The sequence below is a fragment of the Cyrtonyx montezumae genome, unplaced genomic scaffold, assembly GCF_038088225.1.
Source record: "Cyrtonyx montezumae isolate F1298 unplaced genomic scaffold, pur_monq_1.0 scaffold_70, whole genome shotgun sequence".
NCBI classification, from domain to species: Eukaryota; Metazoa; Chordata; class Aves; order Galliformes; family Odontophoridae; genus Cyrtonyx; species Cyrtonyx montezumae.
Window position 1 is genome coordinate 1238 of NW_027072079.1, and position 14241 is coordinate 15478.

Here is a 14241-nt window from a genome sequence, read left to right on the forward strand (position 1 = left end):
GAGGGAAAAGGGCCAAGGTCCAAAGCTCAGCAAAAAGCAGAGCTCCGTGCTCAGATGGGTGGAAAAATAATCCCTAACAGGCTAACAGTTCCTATGGGGATTACCAGTGAGTGGGGGAACCCATTTTGGGGCAACAGGTAGAAAAACATCATTGTTTTGGGTTGCATTGAGAAGTTGGAATCGTTGGGATGAGAGCTGGGGTTTTGGGGGGGTAAGTTGGGGTTTTGGGGTTGAGAAGTTGGGTACACTGTGCTGAGAAGCTGGGTTTGTTGGATTGAGAAGTTTGAGTTCGTTGGGTTGAGGAGTTGGGTTGGTTGGGTTCGTTGGGTTGGTTGGGTTGAGGAGTTGGGTTCGTTGGGTTGAGGAGTTGGGTTGGTTGGGTTGGTTGGGTTCGTTGGGTTGAGGAGTTGGGTTCGTTGGGTTCGTTGGGTTGAGGAGTTGGGTTGGTTGGGTTCGTTGGGTTGGTTGGGTTGAGGAGTTGGGTTGGTTGGGTTGAGGAGTTGGGTTGGTTGGGTTGAGTACACCCAATGCCAAACACGAGGAATATCTGTGTTGGCATCACAGGTTGCTCTCTTCGCTCAAATGAAAAGTCCTGCCCTAAATTGGATGCTAAAGCACTGGCTGCTCCCATCCGTTGTCTGTATGATGATCCCACAGGACTCAGCTCCTATCACACCCCGTGAGAGCAGAGATCTCTTATGTGTGGGATGTTTCATGCCCTGAAACATGACCCAAGGCGGCCACGGGGAAATGCTGAGCACGGGGCGGCTGCTCAGGCTCGGTCTCGTTGTGTCTGCTCAGTGAATCTTTAATTAAGCTATGCAAATCCCAGCAGCTTCTAATTGTCCTAATCCCGAGGTTACTCTCGCTTCCAGTGTTTTGGTGGCTGCTTTCTCCTCTGCTGAGCTGAGGATGCTCCAAACTCACCTCACATCCTGAGGTGGAAAAGGTCATTCCTTCCCACACACCTCTCTCCTCCATTTTCTGGGTTGGTGTCCCAAAAGGGCCCAGAAAAGCCAAGCTCACCTGCAAACCACACGGTCCTCTTGTCCGAGGAAGGACAGATCTGCGGATCTAAGTGATGCTGAATGGGAATATCAGGAACCTCATCTCTCACTCAACATCCCAATGGATCACTCGTACAGTGATTGCATCGATCTCGATACATTTGGGCAAGAAAGGGGGACCGCGGGGTGCACACTCAGCTTCTATTAACTGGAGATTTGGGGTTCGTTACTCTGCAGATGGTCCTTGGATGCTCAGAGGTGCAATTTGCAGCAACGCTGCCTTTCCATGAGGATCAGCTCATTTCTGCTCTCTCACCCCGACCTGCTCACAGAGCTGACCCAAAGCAGACTCCTCCAGCATCCAGGTGCACCCCCGTGCCAGCACCCAGCCCCACCTTCGTGGTTCTGCCAGGGAATCAGGCTGAGATCTCTCCTTGGGTGCAGTTCCCCTGAGCTGGTGGAGATCTTTGCCTGGGGATGAGGTGACTCACGGCCCCGCAGTGCCCGCTGCATCCTTGCTGCTGCCCAGACACGCACGGCCGCACGCAGCAGTGATGTCAGCCCCCACGGGATGAGGATTGCAGACAGCATCATCTCATCCCCATCAGAGGAACGCACAGTAGTCCCTCCTTCCCTGGGCATAGAGCTATTTCTGTGCAGTGGTTCTGCTCCCCTGCATCAGACGTCAGACCCACACCTTTGAGCCGTGCACCCATCCCGGTGGATGCCTTTGAAGCCTTCAGCTTTGGCAGCGAGCTCCTTGCTTTCCCCAGCTCGTGCTGGAGGCAGCTGGATGAACACCCGGCCCAGCTCCCGTCATCATGCAAAGCTTCCTTATCTTTGTTTTGGATCTGCTCCTGTCTCAGGCACCAAACCACATTTTCCTGCCACGCTGCTGAGCTTTCCCATATCAGGAGCCCCATGAAACCCCACTGCTCAGAAGCCAACCCTCTCCCTTTGAGCTCTCCTTCACTTGTAGGGTGAAGGCCGACACCCTGCATGCGCACTTCTGCCTCCTGATGCCCTTCTGGGGGGGGGGGTGGGTTAACACAGGGCAATCCTTTCCTTCCCAGCAGCAAAATGGATTTCTGCAGAAACCAATGCGCGCTACATCCTCAAGGCCACGTTACCCACGTGTCCCCTTTCGAGGCATTTATGTGAGTCCTCATCCTACTGATCTCTAGGCAAACAACCCAAGGTCTCCCAGCCCCATAGACACGACGACCCACTTCAGCCTCGCTCATCCACCGAGAGCAAACTCTCTTTGGTCCCTGCCCCCCAGCGCAGTGGAAGTTGTCTGTGAATTTCTGCTGGTTCATCTGCACGCCGTGCGTGTGAGGACAGCCACAGAGGACGGCGGCGGAGCTGATTTGATCTGTTTTGACACGGGAGGGCTGCCTGGCATTTGCTGACACCACTTATTGCACTTTCAGGTGCGTGCACGCAGCACCTGAATTCCTGTGACTGCTGGAGAAGGTGCCAGAAAAGGTGGTTGGGTTTTTTTTTTTGACCCTTTCGGGGCTCCCTCAGTAAAAACGACCCCCCCCCCCCAAAGCCATCGGGGCACCCCAGGGTCAGGCAGAGCTCTGCAGCTCATTCCCAAGGGTGTGCAGAGTTTTATTGACATATCCTCCCAGGGCTGCACCTCTTCAGCTCAGAATTCATTAAGGCTTCACGTGTCGGCCACACTTTGTTGGTGTCTTTGCTCCCTGGTGCCCCAATGGAGCCAAAACCTCAGCCACCTCTATAGGTGGACCTCTATAGGGTGGACATGGAGGTCTGGGTGGAGAAGAGGGACAGTGGTGTCCCTCAGGGGTCTGTACGGGGACTGATGCCCTTTAATGTCTTCATCAGTGGCACAGGCTGCGAAACAGTCCCCCACAGCACTTCATCCTTATCTCTAAATTGGAAAGATACGGATCTGAGGGTTGGGACGTTCGATGGTTGTGATGTCATACCCAGAGAGTGGTGGTCCACGGGTCAGCAGATGGAGATCGGTGACAAAGAGAGGGGATGGGACGAGGAGAAGCTGAGGAAATGGGATTTGTTCAACCCCAAGAGAAGAACAGCTTCGGAGACACCTCTGGGGACACCTTTGGGGACAGTTCTGGGGACACTTTGGGGCCACCTTGCAGCAGCCACGCGGGGAGGACAGAGGCAGGAGGATGAGAGGGTCTGGAGGGGATTCCCATTGCATCTCCACGGAGAAACCTCACCCCGGGTAGTGCTCCTCGGAGGGATGCAGGGAAGGGGAAATGGAGTTCGGGCGTCTCAGCACAGAAGGGAAAGGGGCTGCTGCCACCTAGAGCAGGGACTGCTCTACACCCTCCGTCTCCCCACGCTCCCTAAGTCCCCCGTGACCCCCACGTCCCCTTCGTGTCCCTCTACTTCCCCACATCCTCTTCGTCTCCCTGTACACCCCCACGTCCCCTTCGTGTCCCCTTACATCCCCACATCCCCTTCGTGTCCCCCTACATCCCCACATCCCCTTCGTGTCCCCCTACTTCCTCACATTCCCTTCGAGTCCCCTTACATCCCCACGCCCCCTCCGTGTCCCCCTACACCCCACATCCCCTTCGTGTCCCCCTACATCCCCACATCTCCTTCATGTCCCCCTACATCCCCACGTCTCTTTCGTGTCCCCCTACATCTCCACACCCCCTTCGTATTCCCCTACACCCCTACGTCCCCTTCGAGTCCCCCTACTTCCCCACATCCCCTTCGTGTCCCCCTACACCCCACGTCCCCCTACACCCCCACATTCCCAACCCGCTCCCTTAGTCCTCCGCGCCGCAAGGGGGCGCTCAGCAGAGGGGCGGTACCGCAATGGGCGGGTCGGTGGGCGGGGCGTCGGGTCGGTGGGCGGGTCGGTGGGCGGGGCGTCGGGCGGTGGCGGCGTTCCGATGGCGGTGAGCCGGGCGCTGGCGGTGCGCTTGGCCTACGCGGCCGCCGGAGCCCTCATGGGTTTCTCGGCCTTCTTCGCCTGGAGCCTGGCGCCGGCGTTCCGCCAGCCCGCCACGGCCGCAGCCGGGGGACTCTCGGGTACGATGGGGAGGCGGCCGGGTGGGGGCGGCCGGGGTGGAGTGTGTGAGGTGAACTCCCTTTGGGGTGACCCCCCCCCCCCCCCTCCCCAACCCTCCTCACTCCCCCTCCCGCTCCTGAAATGATCCCCCCCATGAGGTGATCCCCCCCCGCCCCCCACTTGAGGTGACCCCCCCCATCCTGAGATGAACCCCCCCCCCCCTTCTCCGAGGTGATCAGCCCTTGAGATGATCCCCCCTCCCACCCCGAGTTGACCCCTCCCCCCCGAGGTCGTGTCACCCACCCCAGGTGACCCCCCGCCCCCCCCACCCACCGAGGTGACTCCCACCCCAGGTGAAGCCCCCCCCACCCAGAGGTGATCTCCCCCCTAGGTGACCCTTCCCCCTGCGATGACCCCTCCCGAAGTGACCCCTCCCCCTGAGATGACCCCTCCCCCCCCCCCGAGGTCACCCCAGGCCTGGCTTTGTGCCCCAGCCCTACAGAGTCCCCAAAACACTTCGGGTGTGCTCCTGCCCTACACACCTCTGCTTCCCTCAGTGTCAAGGGACACATGCTGGGGGGGGGGGGAGAAGGTTGGGGGGGGGTTGCCTTAAATCTGAATGGGAATGGGGGGCACTGCTGGGGCTGGTGGCACAGGGCAGGGCAGGGCTGCAGGGGAGAGCTTCAGGAGGGGATGGAGGTGGTTTTTCGGGCACACTGTGGAGTTTTTGGGGGGGCAGCGCACTGCTTCTTGAGTTCTGGAGGCTGGGAAGCTGTCGGGGCTGCGTCGGCGTTCACACGTGCTCTGTATGTTCAGGAAAACAAAAAAGGAAAGGGCCATCCTCCCCAGGTTTGTACCCATGGGGGATGTGTGGGCAGGTGCTCCGTGCCATACAGGGCACAGGCTGTGAAGTCAGGGACATGTGGCTCTTCTTCAGTGGTTGGGTTGGAGCGGATCAGAGTCCTCTCAGCTTCTTCCCCCTCTTCTTCCTCCAAGAAAACAACAACAAAAAAAAAAAGCTTTGATTTCTGGAGTCTGCTTTCTGGAAGGGAAGGAAGCAAAGAGAGAGACAAAGCATCCCGTGCTGGCAGTGCTGGAGTCACTGGGGTTATTATCTGCTGGGAGGGGGTTTGTGTGCTGACTGGTTAGTGGGTAATTTAAGCTCGTTGGGGGGGGGGGGGTCAAGGTAAGCAAAAAATGAGGTCAGAAGGAAGTGGTTGTTGGCTGATTTGCACCGGGTGCACTCTGATGTCTGTGAGACATCCACAGGGAGAGCCTCGGTGGGATCTCAGGGCCTGAGAAACACAGTAAGGAGAGTGAGGAAAGCTTTCAGCTGCGTCAGAGCTGTTTGAAGAGGTCCCTCTTACATTCTCATCTGCTTCTCCCTGCCCTTCCTGATGCTGTGAGCTGCTGTTTCAGGAGGTGGACTTCCCCCCAGGTGCTCACGGTGAGATTTCCACTTCACACTCCTGCTCCTGAGCTCTTCCTGCGTCTCAGCAGCAAGGCAGGGGTCAGGAATGGGTCGGAGCATCCACTCGTGTCACACAAAGGACCTTGGAAACCTGTTCTGTGCCCTGTGCTCACCATCACAGCACTTCCTGGGCTGCACACACTTGAACAAGAGGAGCACCTTTATTTATTAACGAGGGTTATTTTCTCGTTGGAAGCTGAAGTGGAAATGGTTCTGAGGGAGAAACAGCAGCGTGGAGTTGTGGTTAGGGCGGGCACTGCAGTTTTCAGGTGAGCAGGGAGTTCACTCGGGTCGTTTCTGGCCTACTTTGTTAATTAATCTTTTTCCTCCTTGGGCAGGCTGATAGGGCAGCAGGGATGGCTGCTTCCCCCCCATGTGTGGGGCGCAGCTCACCCACACATCCCCCTGTGCACGTGGGGGGGAGGTGGTGGTGTAGGCTGCTGTGTTCAGCAGCCCTGCACAGGGTCCTAATTGCTGCACAGGGTCCTAATTGCTGCACAGGGTCCTAATTGCTGCACAGGGTCCTAATTGCTGTACTGCTGATGAAGCTGAGGCTCTGCCTGCCAACCTTTCCCATCTCTCTGCTTCTCTGGCCTTCCCCACTCTCCCCTCGTCTCCTGTGTGTGTTTGCTCTCTCCCCCTGCGTGTCTGCAGGCTGCAGTCCATCCTGCTGAATCCTGATGTGCAGTTGGGCTGTGCTTTTTTTTATTTGGGGGGGGGGGGGGGCTGTCTGTGTGCTTCCCTTCTTCCTCCCTGTCCTCTCTGCTTTCATCTTTCCTTCTGCAACCGATGCATTTCTGTCTCTGTGATCTCTTGGAGAGCTTTTCCTGACCTGTTTTGCGTTGCAGTCCGCCTTCCAGCGCTGGTGCTGCTTGCTTCCACTCCCTTGGATACACTCTTTGTCGTTTGAAGTCATCTCTTTCCCATTTATTTCGGTTCTAATGTTGAAGTGCTACAGAGGGGCAGCACGCGGACCGGGCCGTGAGCACAGCCTTCAATTACCTCTGATTATGAAACCAGCAGTGCCCAATTTAAGGTGCTGAGCAGCTGCCTTTCCAGTCTTTCCACTTGCCTTTCCTAATAACAACAACCCAACCCCCTCCACACGCAGCAGGGGAAGGCATCAGCCCCACAGCGTGATCGCAGGGCAGGGAAAGTCTTTCCTCTCTGCCTCAGTGCTCTGCTGTTTTGTTCTGAGTTGGTCACAGTGGCTTTTCTCATTTACAGCTCTGATGTTTTCCATCAGCCAGAGGCAGCTTGAAAGGGAGGAAAGCAGCTAAGTGTTTTCAGGATGTATCCTGCCCTTTCCTGAGTGGCTTTAGATGTTCTTGTGCGTCTTCCCTCTCGATTTAATTGGAAAAGGGGGGGGTGATTTTCCACTCTGAGGAGATGTCACTGGCAGTTTCCAAGCTGCTCTCTTATTTCTGGCCAGATAGAGAGCTTGTGCTCAGAAAACTCTTCCCTTCCTTTGTCTTAAAGCCAAGGAGTGAAGGATGGTGCCGAGGGGAGAGCCGAATCCCTCCTATGTGCTGCAGGTGGACTGCAAAACGTGATGCTGCTTTCATCTGCGCAGTGAGTGGTGGAGGCACGGGGGGCTGAGAGGTGTGCACTGCCTTTCCCAGTCCTCTCAGCCCACAGCTCGGAGCCAAAAAAGTGCCACGAGGCCCTTTTTTTTCCACCCATGCAGTGTGGGCTGCCTTCCTCCAAATGGGAACGCCCTGTGTGGGGTCATAAAGCACGTGCCCACGGGGAGGTTTTGCCCAGGGAAAGCCAGCTGTCACCCCAATGCTCCACAGACTCTGCTCCTTGGAGAGCTGCTTTCCTAAAATATTTCACTGTTGATCCTCAGCTATTTTGGCAGAAGAGCCAGGCAGGGAAAACCCATTTTTAACCTCTTCCAAAAACAGCTGAGGCTGCTCTCGCTTGGCTGGGACCCCGGGAAGGAACGTTTTACCCTTTCTGGGAACCAACTGGAGAAAGCAAAGCTTTCACAACACAGAAAGGACAGAAGGAAAGTGTGTGGTGGTGAAGCACGGGCTCCTTTAGGGTGGGAACTATGGTGCAGGTAAGTGACCAAGGGCTCAGTGAGGGCTGCAGGAGTTCCCGTCGGTCACCGTAGGGTTCATGTGAGGGGAATGGGGTGAGGATCAACGTGGCCAAGGCCTGGGTCCTGCACTGCCACCACAAGCACAGAAGAGCCCTCAGAATCCCATAGAGAACAACAGGAGGACAGGTCAACCCATAGGGACCAGAGAGAGCCCCATAGAGGCACGTAGTGACCCCAGTGAGCCCCTTAGGGACCCCTCTGGGCTCCATAGGGACCCACAGGGGAGCAGGCCAACCTTTGGACCCCATAACCTCCACAGAAGAGCTCAGAGAGCCCCATAGAACGTGATGGGAAAACAGGTCAACCCGTAGGGACCAGAGAGCCCTCGAGAGCCCCATAGAGATGCGTAGTGACCCCAGTGAACCCCTTAGTGACCCAAATGAACCCCTTAGTGATCCCATTGGGCTCCATAGGGACCCACAGGGGAGCAGGCCAACCTTTGGACCCCATAACCTCCACAGAAGAGCTCAGAGAGCCCCATAGGGTGCGATGGGAGGACAGGTCAACCCACAGGGACCAGAGAGCCCTATAGAGACCCACAGAAAGAGCAGATCAACCTTTGGATCCCGTAACATCCACAGAAGGGACAGGGCAACCTATAGGGGCCAGAGAGAGCCCCATAGTGACCCCGTAGTGACCCGTAGACCCCACAGAGGACCCATTGAGACCAGGTGGAGTCCCTGGCAATATTCAGGAGGCATCTGGATGAGGAGCTGGGGTACGGTTCAGCAGCTGGGGGTAGCAGTGGGAGCGGGCATGCAGTCGGGCTGGGTGATCTTGTAGCTCCTTTCCAACCTCCTGATTCCACAATTCACTGTTTCCCAGGACGGTTTCGGGCGCTCCTGAACATGTGCTCTGTTGGTTTTGCTTGCTTTGGTTTGTTGTTTCTCTCCTCCTTTTTGCTGTCAGCTGCCACCATGTTTCCAGCCCCAGGAAGAGGAAGAGAGAGCAGCTCTCTCCAGGCCCAGAGCAGCTCCCCTGTGCGTGCACGTGCTTCTCCTTGGCCTCTCTCTGGTTGTTGTTTTGTCCCTGGGATCCACACCACCCATTCGTGCTGTACACGGTGTCCTGGCAGGCTGCAGGAGTGCTCTGAGCTCTGCAGTGCTGCCAGGAGCACGGCTTGCTGTGCAGGGAGTGGTGAGGATAGCTCTTGTTTGCAGTGAGACGGAGTGGGGATGGGTTTTTTTTTTGTTGCTGCAGGTGCTGCTTTTCCCTCTGCGTGAATTCAGAGTGTGATTACAGCCGAGAATGGAGGTGCAGATCCAGAGGGGGAGGAGATTTCAGGGAGTCTGAGCTGAGAGGTTTGGGTTAAACCCACAGACTTTTTGCTCCAGGGTTTTTCCAAAGGAGAGCCCTGCTCAGGTTGGAAAAGACCTCCGACATCATTGAGTCCAAAGGGACTTTGAGCACATCCAGGGGTGGTGACTCAGACATCTCCTTTCTGCTGCTCACAACCCTTTCTGTACAGAAGTTTCTCCTGATATCCGTCCTAAACTTCCCCCTGGTGCTGCTTGAGGCCACGTCCCCTCGTGCTGTCACTGTCAGCCGTGAGCAGAGCCCGACCCCTTTCTCACTGCCATCACCTTTCAGGTATTTGAAGAGAGCAGTGAGGTTTTGTCATGGGGTTGGTTTTTTTTTTGTCATGAACAGCCACAGCTCCTTCAGTCTCTCTTTGTAGGGCACGCTCTCCAGGCCCTTCTCCATCATTGCTGCCCTCCTTTGGACCTGCTCCATCACCACTGAGCACAGCACTCGAGGTGAGGCCTCGCCAGTGCTCAGCACAGGGGCAGGATGACTTCCCACCCCATTCCTGACCCAGGTCAGGATGCCATCGGCCTTCTTGGCCACCTGGGCTCATATTCAGCCCTCTGTCCCTCAGCACACCGAGCTCCCTTCCCATCAGGCAGCTTTCCAGCCTCTCTCGGGGTTGTTGTGCCCCAAAATGCAGGACCTGATGCTCGTCCCTAATGAAAACCCACACGTTTTGCCTCATCTTACAGATGCAGTCCATCCAGGTCCCCGTGTAGTGCCTTTCTGCCCTCCGTCCCAGTTTGGTTTCCCTTTCCTCCTGCCCTCGTGATGCTGGCTCTGTGCTCTCCTTTAACTCCTTGCAGTGCATTTCTGCCACTTGAGAGAAGAAGAAAAAAAAACAGGGAAAAGAAAGACACCTCGTGCTCTGCCGGATTCAGATCATCCCTGAAGGATCTGAGCATCCCCAGAGCACAGGGGACATCTGGATGAGCATCCTTCCCCTCTGCTTCACGAGCTGTGGGTGGAAGGATTCCCTGCGCTCACAGGGACCCAGCTCTGTGTGCCATGGTGCTGTCTGCAGGCTTTTCTTCTTTAGGAGCTGCGTGGTCTGGAGCTTGGGGTTGGCTGCACTCCCATCCTGGCTGGGTCAGACCTGGGCTTGGGCTCAGGGCTGCTGACAGCTCACGTGCTGCCCCAGTTCCTGCTGCTGTGCTTTCGGAGCACTGACTCAGCACTTCAGCTCGATCCTGCTGACTCATGTGGGGAAGCAGCTCTGCAGAGCTCTCCTCCCTCCCTATCTCAAGGCATTACGAGGCCGAGGAGCTGAAGCCCTTCACACGTGGAGTCTCAGTGTACCCTGAGTGCTTTTGCTCTCGCCAGGGATGGCTTTTATCTTCTGCAGGTTGGCTCTTATCTCCCCGAGCCACCACCTGCTTTCACTTCTGGCTTTTTTTTATGTCTGCACAGGGTGTTTTAACCCTCTCCACCCCATCCAAGACCCCGAGAAGACAAAACCTGCCACGTTTCCCAGCTCAGAGCTGCCTCTGTGTGCATTCAGCTTCCCTTGCCCAATGCTGAGATCAGAGCCAGTCCAGCAAGTGCTGCTGGCAGCAGTGCTCAGCTGTCATCTTCCCCACTGTTGTTTTGCTCTGTGCTACAATGCACTCTTTTAAGCCTTGGAGATGCTCTCGTGGGTCACAACTGTACCCAGAGTCAGCTGAGCTCTGTGCTCCCTCTTACCATGTTTATCTTGGTGGGCAGTGCTGCTTTCCCCTTCCTTTCGAAGTGGCTGCAGTGGGAGCTGTGTTCCTGCAGGGTGGGACAGTGGCGGAGCTGTTGTCCTTTTGCTTTGGCTGTCATTTTTCCCCCTGCTGCTCCTTAAAGCAGGACGTGGTTCCCAGAGCTCCGCATGTCCCCAGTGCCCCAGCAGAGCTCTGTGTTGGTGCTGAGGCAGTGATGGAGCAGCAGCAGCAGCCCGGCCCTGAGAGCTGCAGGGGCTCCAAGTTGTTTTCTTCCTCTTTTTCTTTCACACTGGGTGAAAAGATGGCAGCTTTTAAAATCAGGGGAGGGGAAGAGTGCGTTGTTTCCATCAGAAGCTGCTGGCAGCTGTGACACGGATGTTTGAGTCCCTATTTTTGTCCCATTTCCTCCCTTCTGACAAGGGAAATGTGGCAAGGAAAGGGCACCCGGGCCTGGGCAGTGCCTTTTGCTGCCCCCATAAAGCCACGCAGGGTTTGGCTGATCTCCTCACCCGTGCATGAATCAGAACTGACTCTGCGTGCTCGGATCTTCGTCCAGTTGTGTGATCCGGACCCAGAAGTGCTGAGCTGCACTGGGTCCACTTGAAACCCGCACGCACTGGGAGCTGCACTTCTGCACCCCTTCGCTCCCAGAAACACCATCACCATGTCATCATCTGCAAACAGGACCAGGACCAGCTGTGGGTTTGGGTTTATTTTTCCAGATGCTCCTTTGCTCCTACGTTCAGGATTTGGGTCGTGCCTTTAAAGCAGGGCTGGAGCACTTCAGGATCACTGGAAAAAGCAGAGATTTCTGCTCAGAAAGCACCGAGGGGAATGGTGACAGCAGCGAGGCTTGGGGGGGCTGGGGTGCCCCCCGGGCTCAGGATGCTTTCCTGCACATCTGTGCAGTTGTGATCCTCACCTCGTGGGGCATCACTTTGCCTTCAAACAGAGGGCTGTGCAGCAAATGGGGCGAGCTGGCATCAGCTCAGTGAGCAGACTGGTGGCTCTGGGGTTAACTGGGGCCAGGAGGAGGGCTGGCAGCTGGGGCTGGGGGGCAGAAAAAAGCCACGTGGGGGCAGCCCCCACCTGAAAAGTCCCCTTCCCGTGTTGCAGAGCGCGGTAAAGATGGGAGCTGTTGTCTGTGGGTCACTGGAGGTGAGGGTGAGGTCGACGTGGTGCTGCTGTCTTGGTTCATCACCTTGGTGCTGTACTGACTGCCCTTGCTGTCTGATCAAGCAGGTGTTCTGGCGCTCTGGGCCCTAATCACGCATGTGATGTATGTGCAGGATTACTGGAGGACCTGGTTAAAAGGGCTGAGGTTCTTCCTCTTCATCGGGATCCTCTTCTCAGCTCTCTCCGTGGTGGGATTCTGCACCTTCCTCGTCCTGGCCATCACCAAGCACCAGGGTGAGTCCTCGGCTGCCAGCAGAGTTTGGGTCTGGAGGAGCAGAGCTGGGGCAGGAGCCTGGGAGGGGCTGGGGGCTTCTGGGGAGGGGCTGCCACTGCGTTTCAGTTGCCTGTCGTGCTCTGCTGATGTCAGGAGTTGTGCTCCACCACGGGTCCCACTCCCCCGGGGCAGTGCCCATCGTTCTGTGTTCAGTATCTGCCTGGCAGAGCTCAGTGCCACGGGCACTCCACATCTTCCCGTTTTGCCTCCTCTGTCAAATCAGGGGCAGTGCTCTCTCACACTGCACTCGCAGAGCAGGAGGGTGAGGAGACCTCAGCAGGGCGAAAATGCCTCCTGAGCTCAGCCAGCTTCCTGCTGTGAGCGTGATGCTGTCGAAAGAGAGCTGGTGGAATTACTGCTGGGTGGACGATCCAAGTGTGGCTGGGGTTTTTTGGGGGGATGGGGTGGGGGGGCTGTGTTTTTGGGTGTATTTTTCTATGGGGTTGGGGGTGGATTCTCCCTATCCGGACTGTGCGATGGATAAATAGGATTTCCAAATAGATTCACCCCCCCCCCCTTTTCTTTCTTAGCCCTGACTGATCCCAGGAGCTATTACCTGTCGTCTGTGTGGAGCTTCATCTCCTTGAAGTGGGCCTTCCTGCTCAGCTTGTACTCCTACCGGTACAGGAACGAGTTTGCAGACATCAGTATCCTCAGTGACTTCTGACACTCGGACTTTCTGCTCCTGTCTGAAGGTGCTGGATGTCCAAACTGCCCCCCACCCCCCCCAGAGGCGTGGTACATGCAAGAGGTGTACAGGAGGCAGAGGAGGAAGCCACCCAGTGCTGCTTGGCTTGTCTGTCTGCAGTAGGGGTTGTTTTGTTTTGGGTTTTTTTTTTTCCTAATTGCTTTTACTCAACCATGTCAAGTTTGGCTAATGCTCGTGTAGAGCACGTGTGTGGGACACACTTTAGGGGCTCAGCGTGGGGTTTTTAACTCCCCAACTCCCCCTTCCTGCTGGCGTGGGGCTGCCAGGATCTGGCAGGATCTGGCCCCTCCGTGGCAGGAGGAGGGGCAGCAGCAATCCCTTCCCAGGGCCGTGCTGCCCGCTGTGGATCTCCACGTGCTTTCAGCCTACGTTGTCCCACTTCACTCTCATTTTTCCCCACCACAACACTGCCCACCCACCCCTCCCCCATCCCCGAGCGCAGTGGGGGCCACGTGTCCAAAAATCCCATCAAGGTTTTTCCCCCCCCCGGGGCAAGCTCACTGCACCTAACTAACCCTGGCATCTTTTAGCTCTGGACTTCGTACTCTCATCTCAGCTTTTTACAAAGGTGGTGGATGTAAATATATATAATATATTTTTACATTGTGCTTCGTTTGCACGCTTGGTGTTGAGAGCTGGATGCTGTGAGTGGCAGCAGAGCTCCTTTATGCATACCCCAGCATCTCTTTGTACTAAAGCACGCCCTAACCTGTATGTGACACCACCACAAGGGTGCAAATACACTCTCTTTCTCACCAAACCAACGTCTGTAGTGACTGTTCTGTGAAGTTCTTCCTAAATCCTGCCTCCCTCCCCCAGTGCCAGGCTGGAAGGAGCATCGCTGCGGGGGTAAGGAGAGGGGTCAGTGCTTTTGGGGTCATGTGGGGCCACAGTGGGTGCCTCTGGGGGAGGGGGGGCCTGCTGGGAGAGCTCCATGCCCGTTTGGGGTGGGGGGTGGGGGGGCAGGAGGGCTGGGTAGGCTTTGAACCCCCTCCCCCCAACATCCAGATCAGTGAGGAGTGGGAATTCCTGCACCCGCAGAGCTGATCCCCAAACCTCTGTCTGTCTCTGGGTGCACCACACGTGGTGTGAGTTTGGTGGGCTCAGCTGTGTCCCTGTCCATCCCCAGAGGGATCCGGGGTGGATTTGCTGGGGGGGTCTGGGGTGAGGGGTCTGCATGGGGGAAGGAAGGGAAAAGGGGGAAAGGGGAAGAGGAAGGGGGAGGGGAAAGAGGAAGGGGAAGGGAAAAGGGGGAGGGGGAAGGGAAAAGGGGGAGGGGGAAGGGAAAAGGGGGAGGGGGAAGGGAAAAGGGGGAGGGGGAAGGGAAAAGGGGGAGGGGGAAGAGGAAAGGGGAAAGGAAAAGAGGGAGGGGGAAGGGAAAAGAGGGAGGGGGAAGGGAAAAGGGGGAGGGGGAAGGGAAAAGAGGGAGGAGGAAGAGGAAAGGGAAGGGGTAAGGGTAAGGGAAGGGGAAGGGAAGGGGAG

General features: G+C 56.6%; 1 protein-coding gene across 1 annotated transcript; it reads left to right on the forward strand.

Moving 5' to 3' along the window:
* Positions 1-3902: 3902 nt before the first annotated feature.
* SLC48A1 (solute carrier family 48 member 1) lies at positions 3903-12894 on the forward strand. The gene is made up of 3 exons (XM_065751439.1): positions 3903-4049; positions 11843-12010; positions 12581-12894. Exons 1-3 carry the CDS (start codon positions 3911-3913, stop codon positions 12715-12717), a joined length of 444 nt encoding a protein of 147 aa, XP_065607511.1. The 5' UTR covers positions 3903-3910; the 3' UTR covers positions 12718-12894.
* Positions 12895-14241: the final 1347 nt, after the last annotated feature.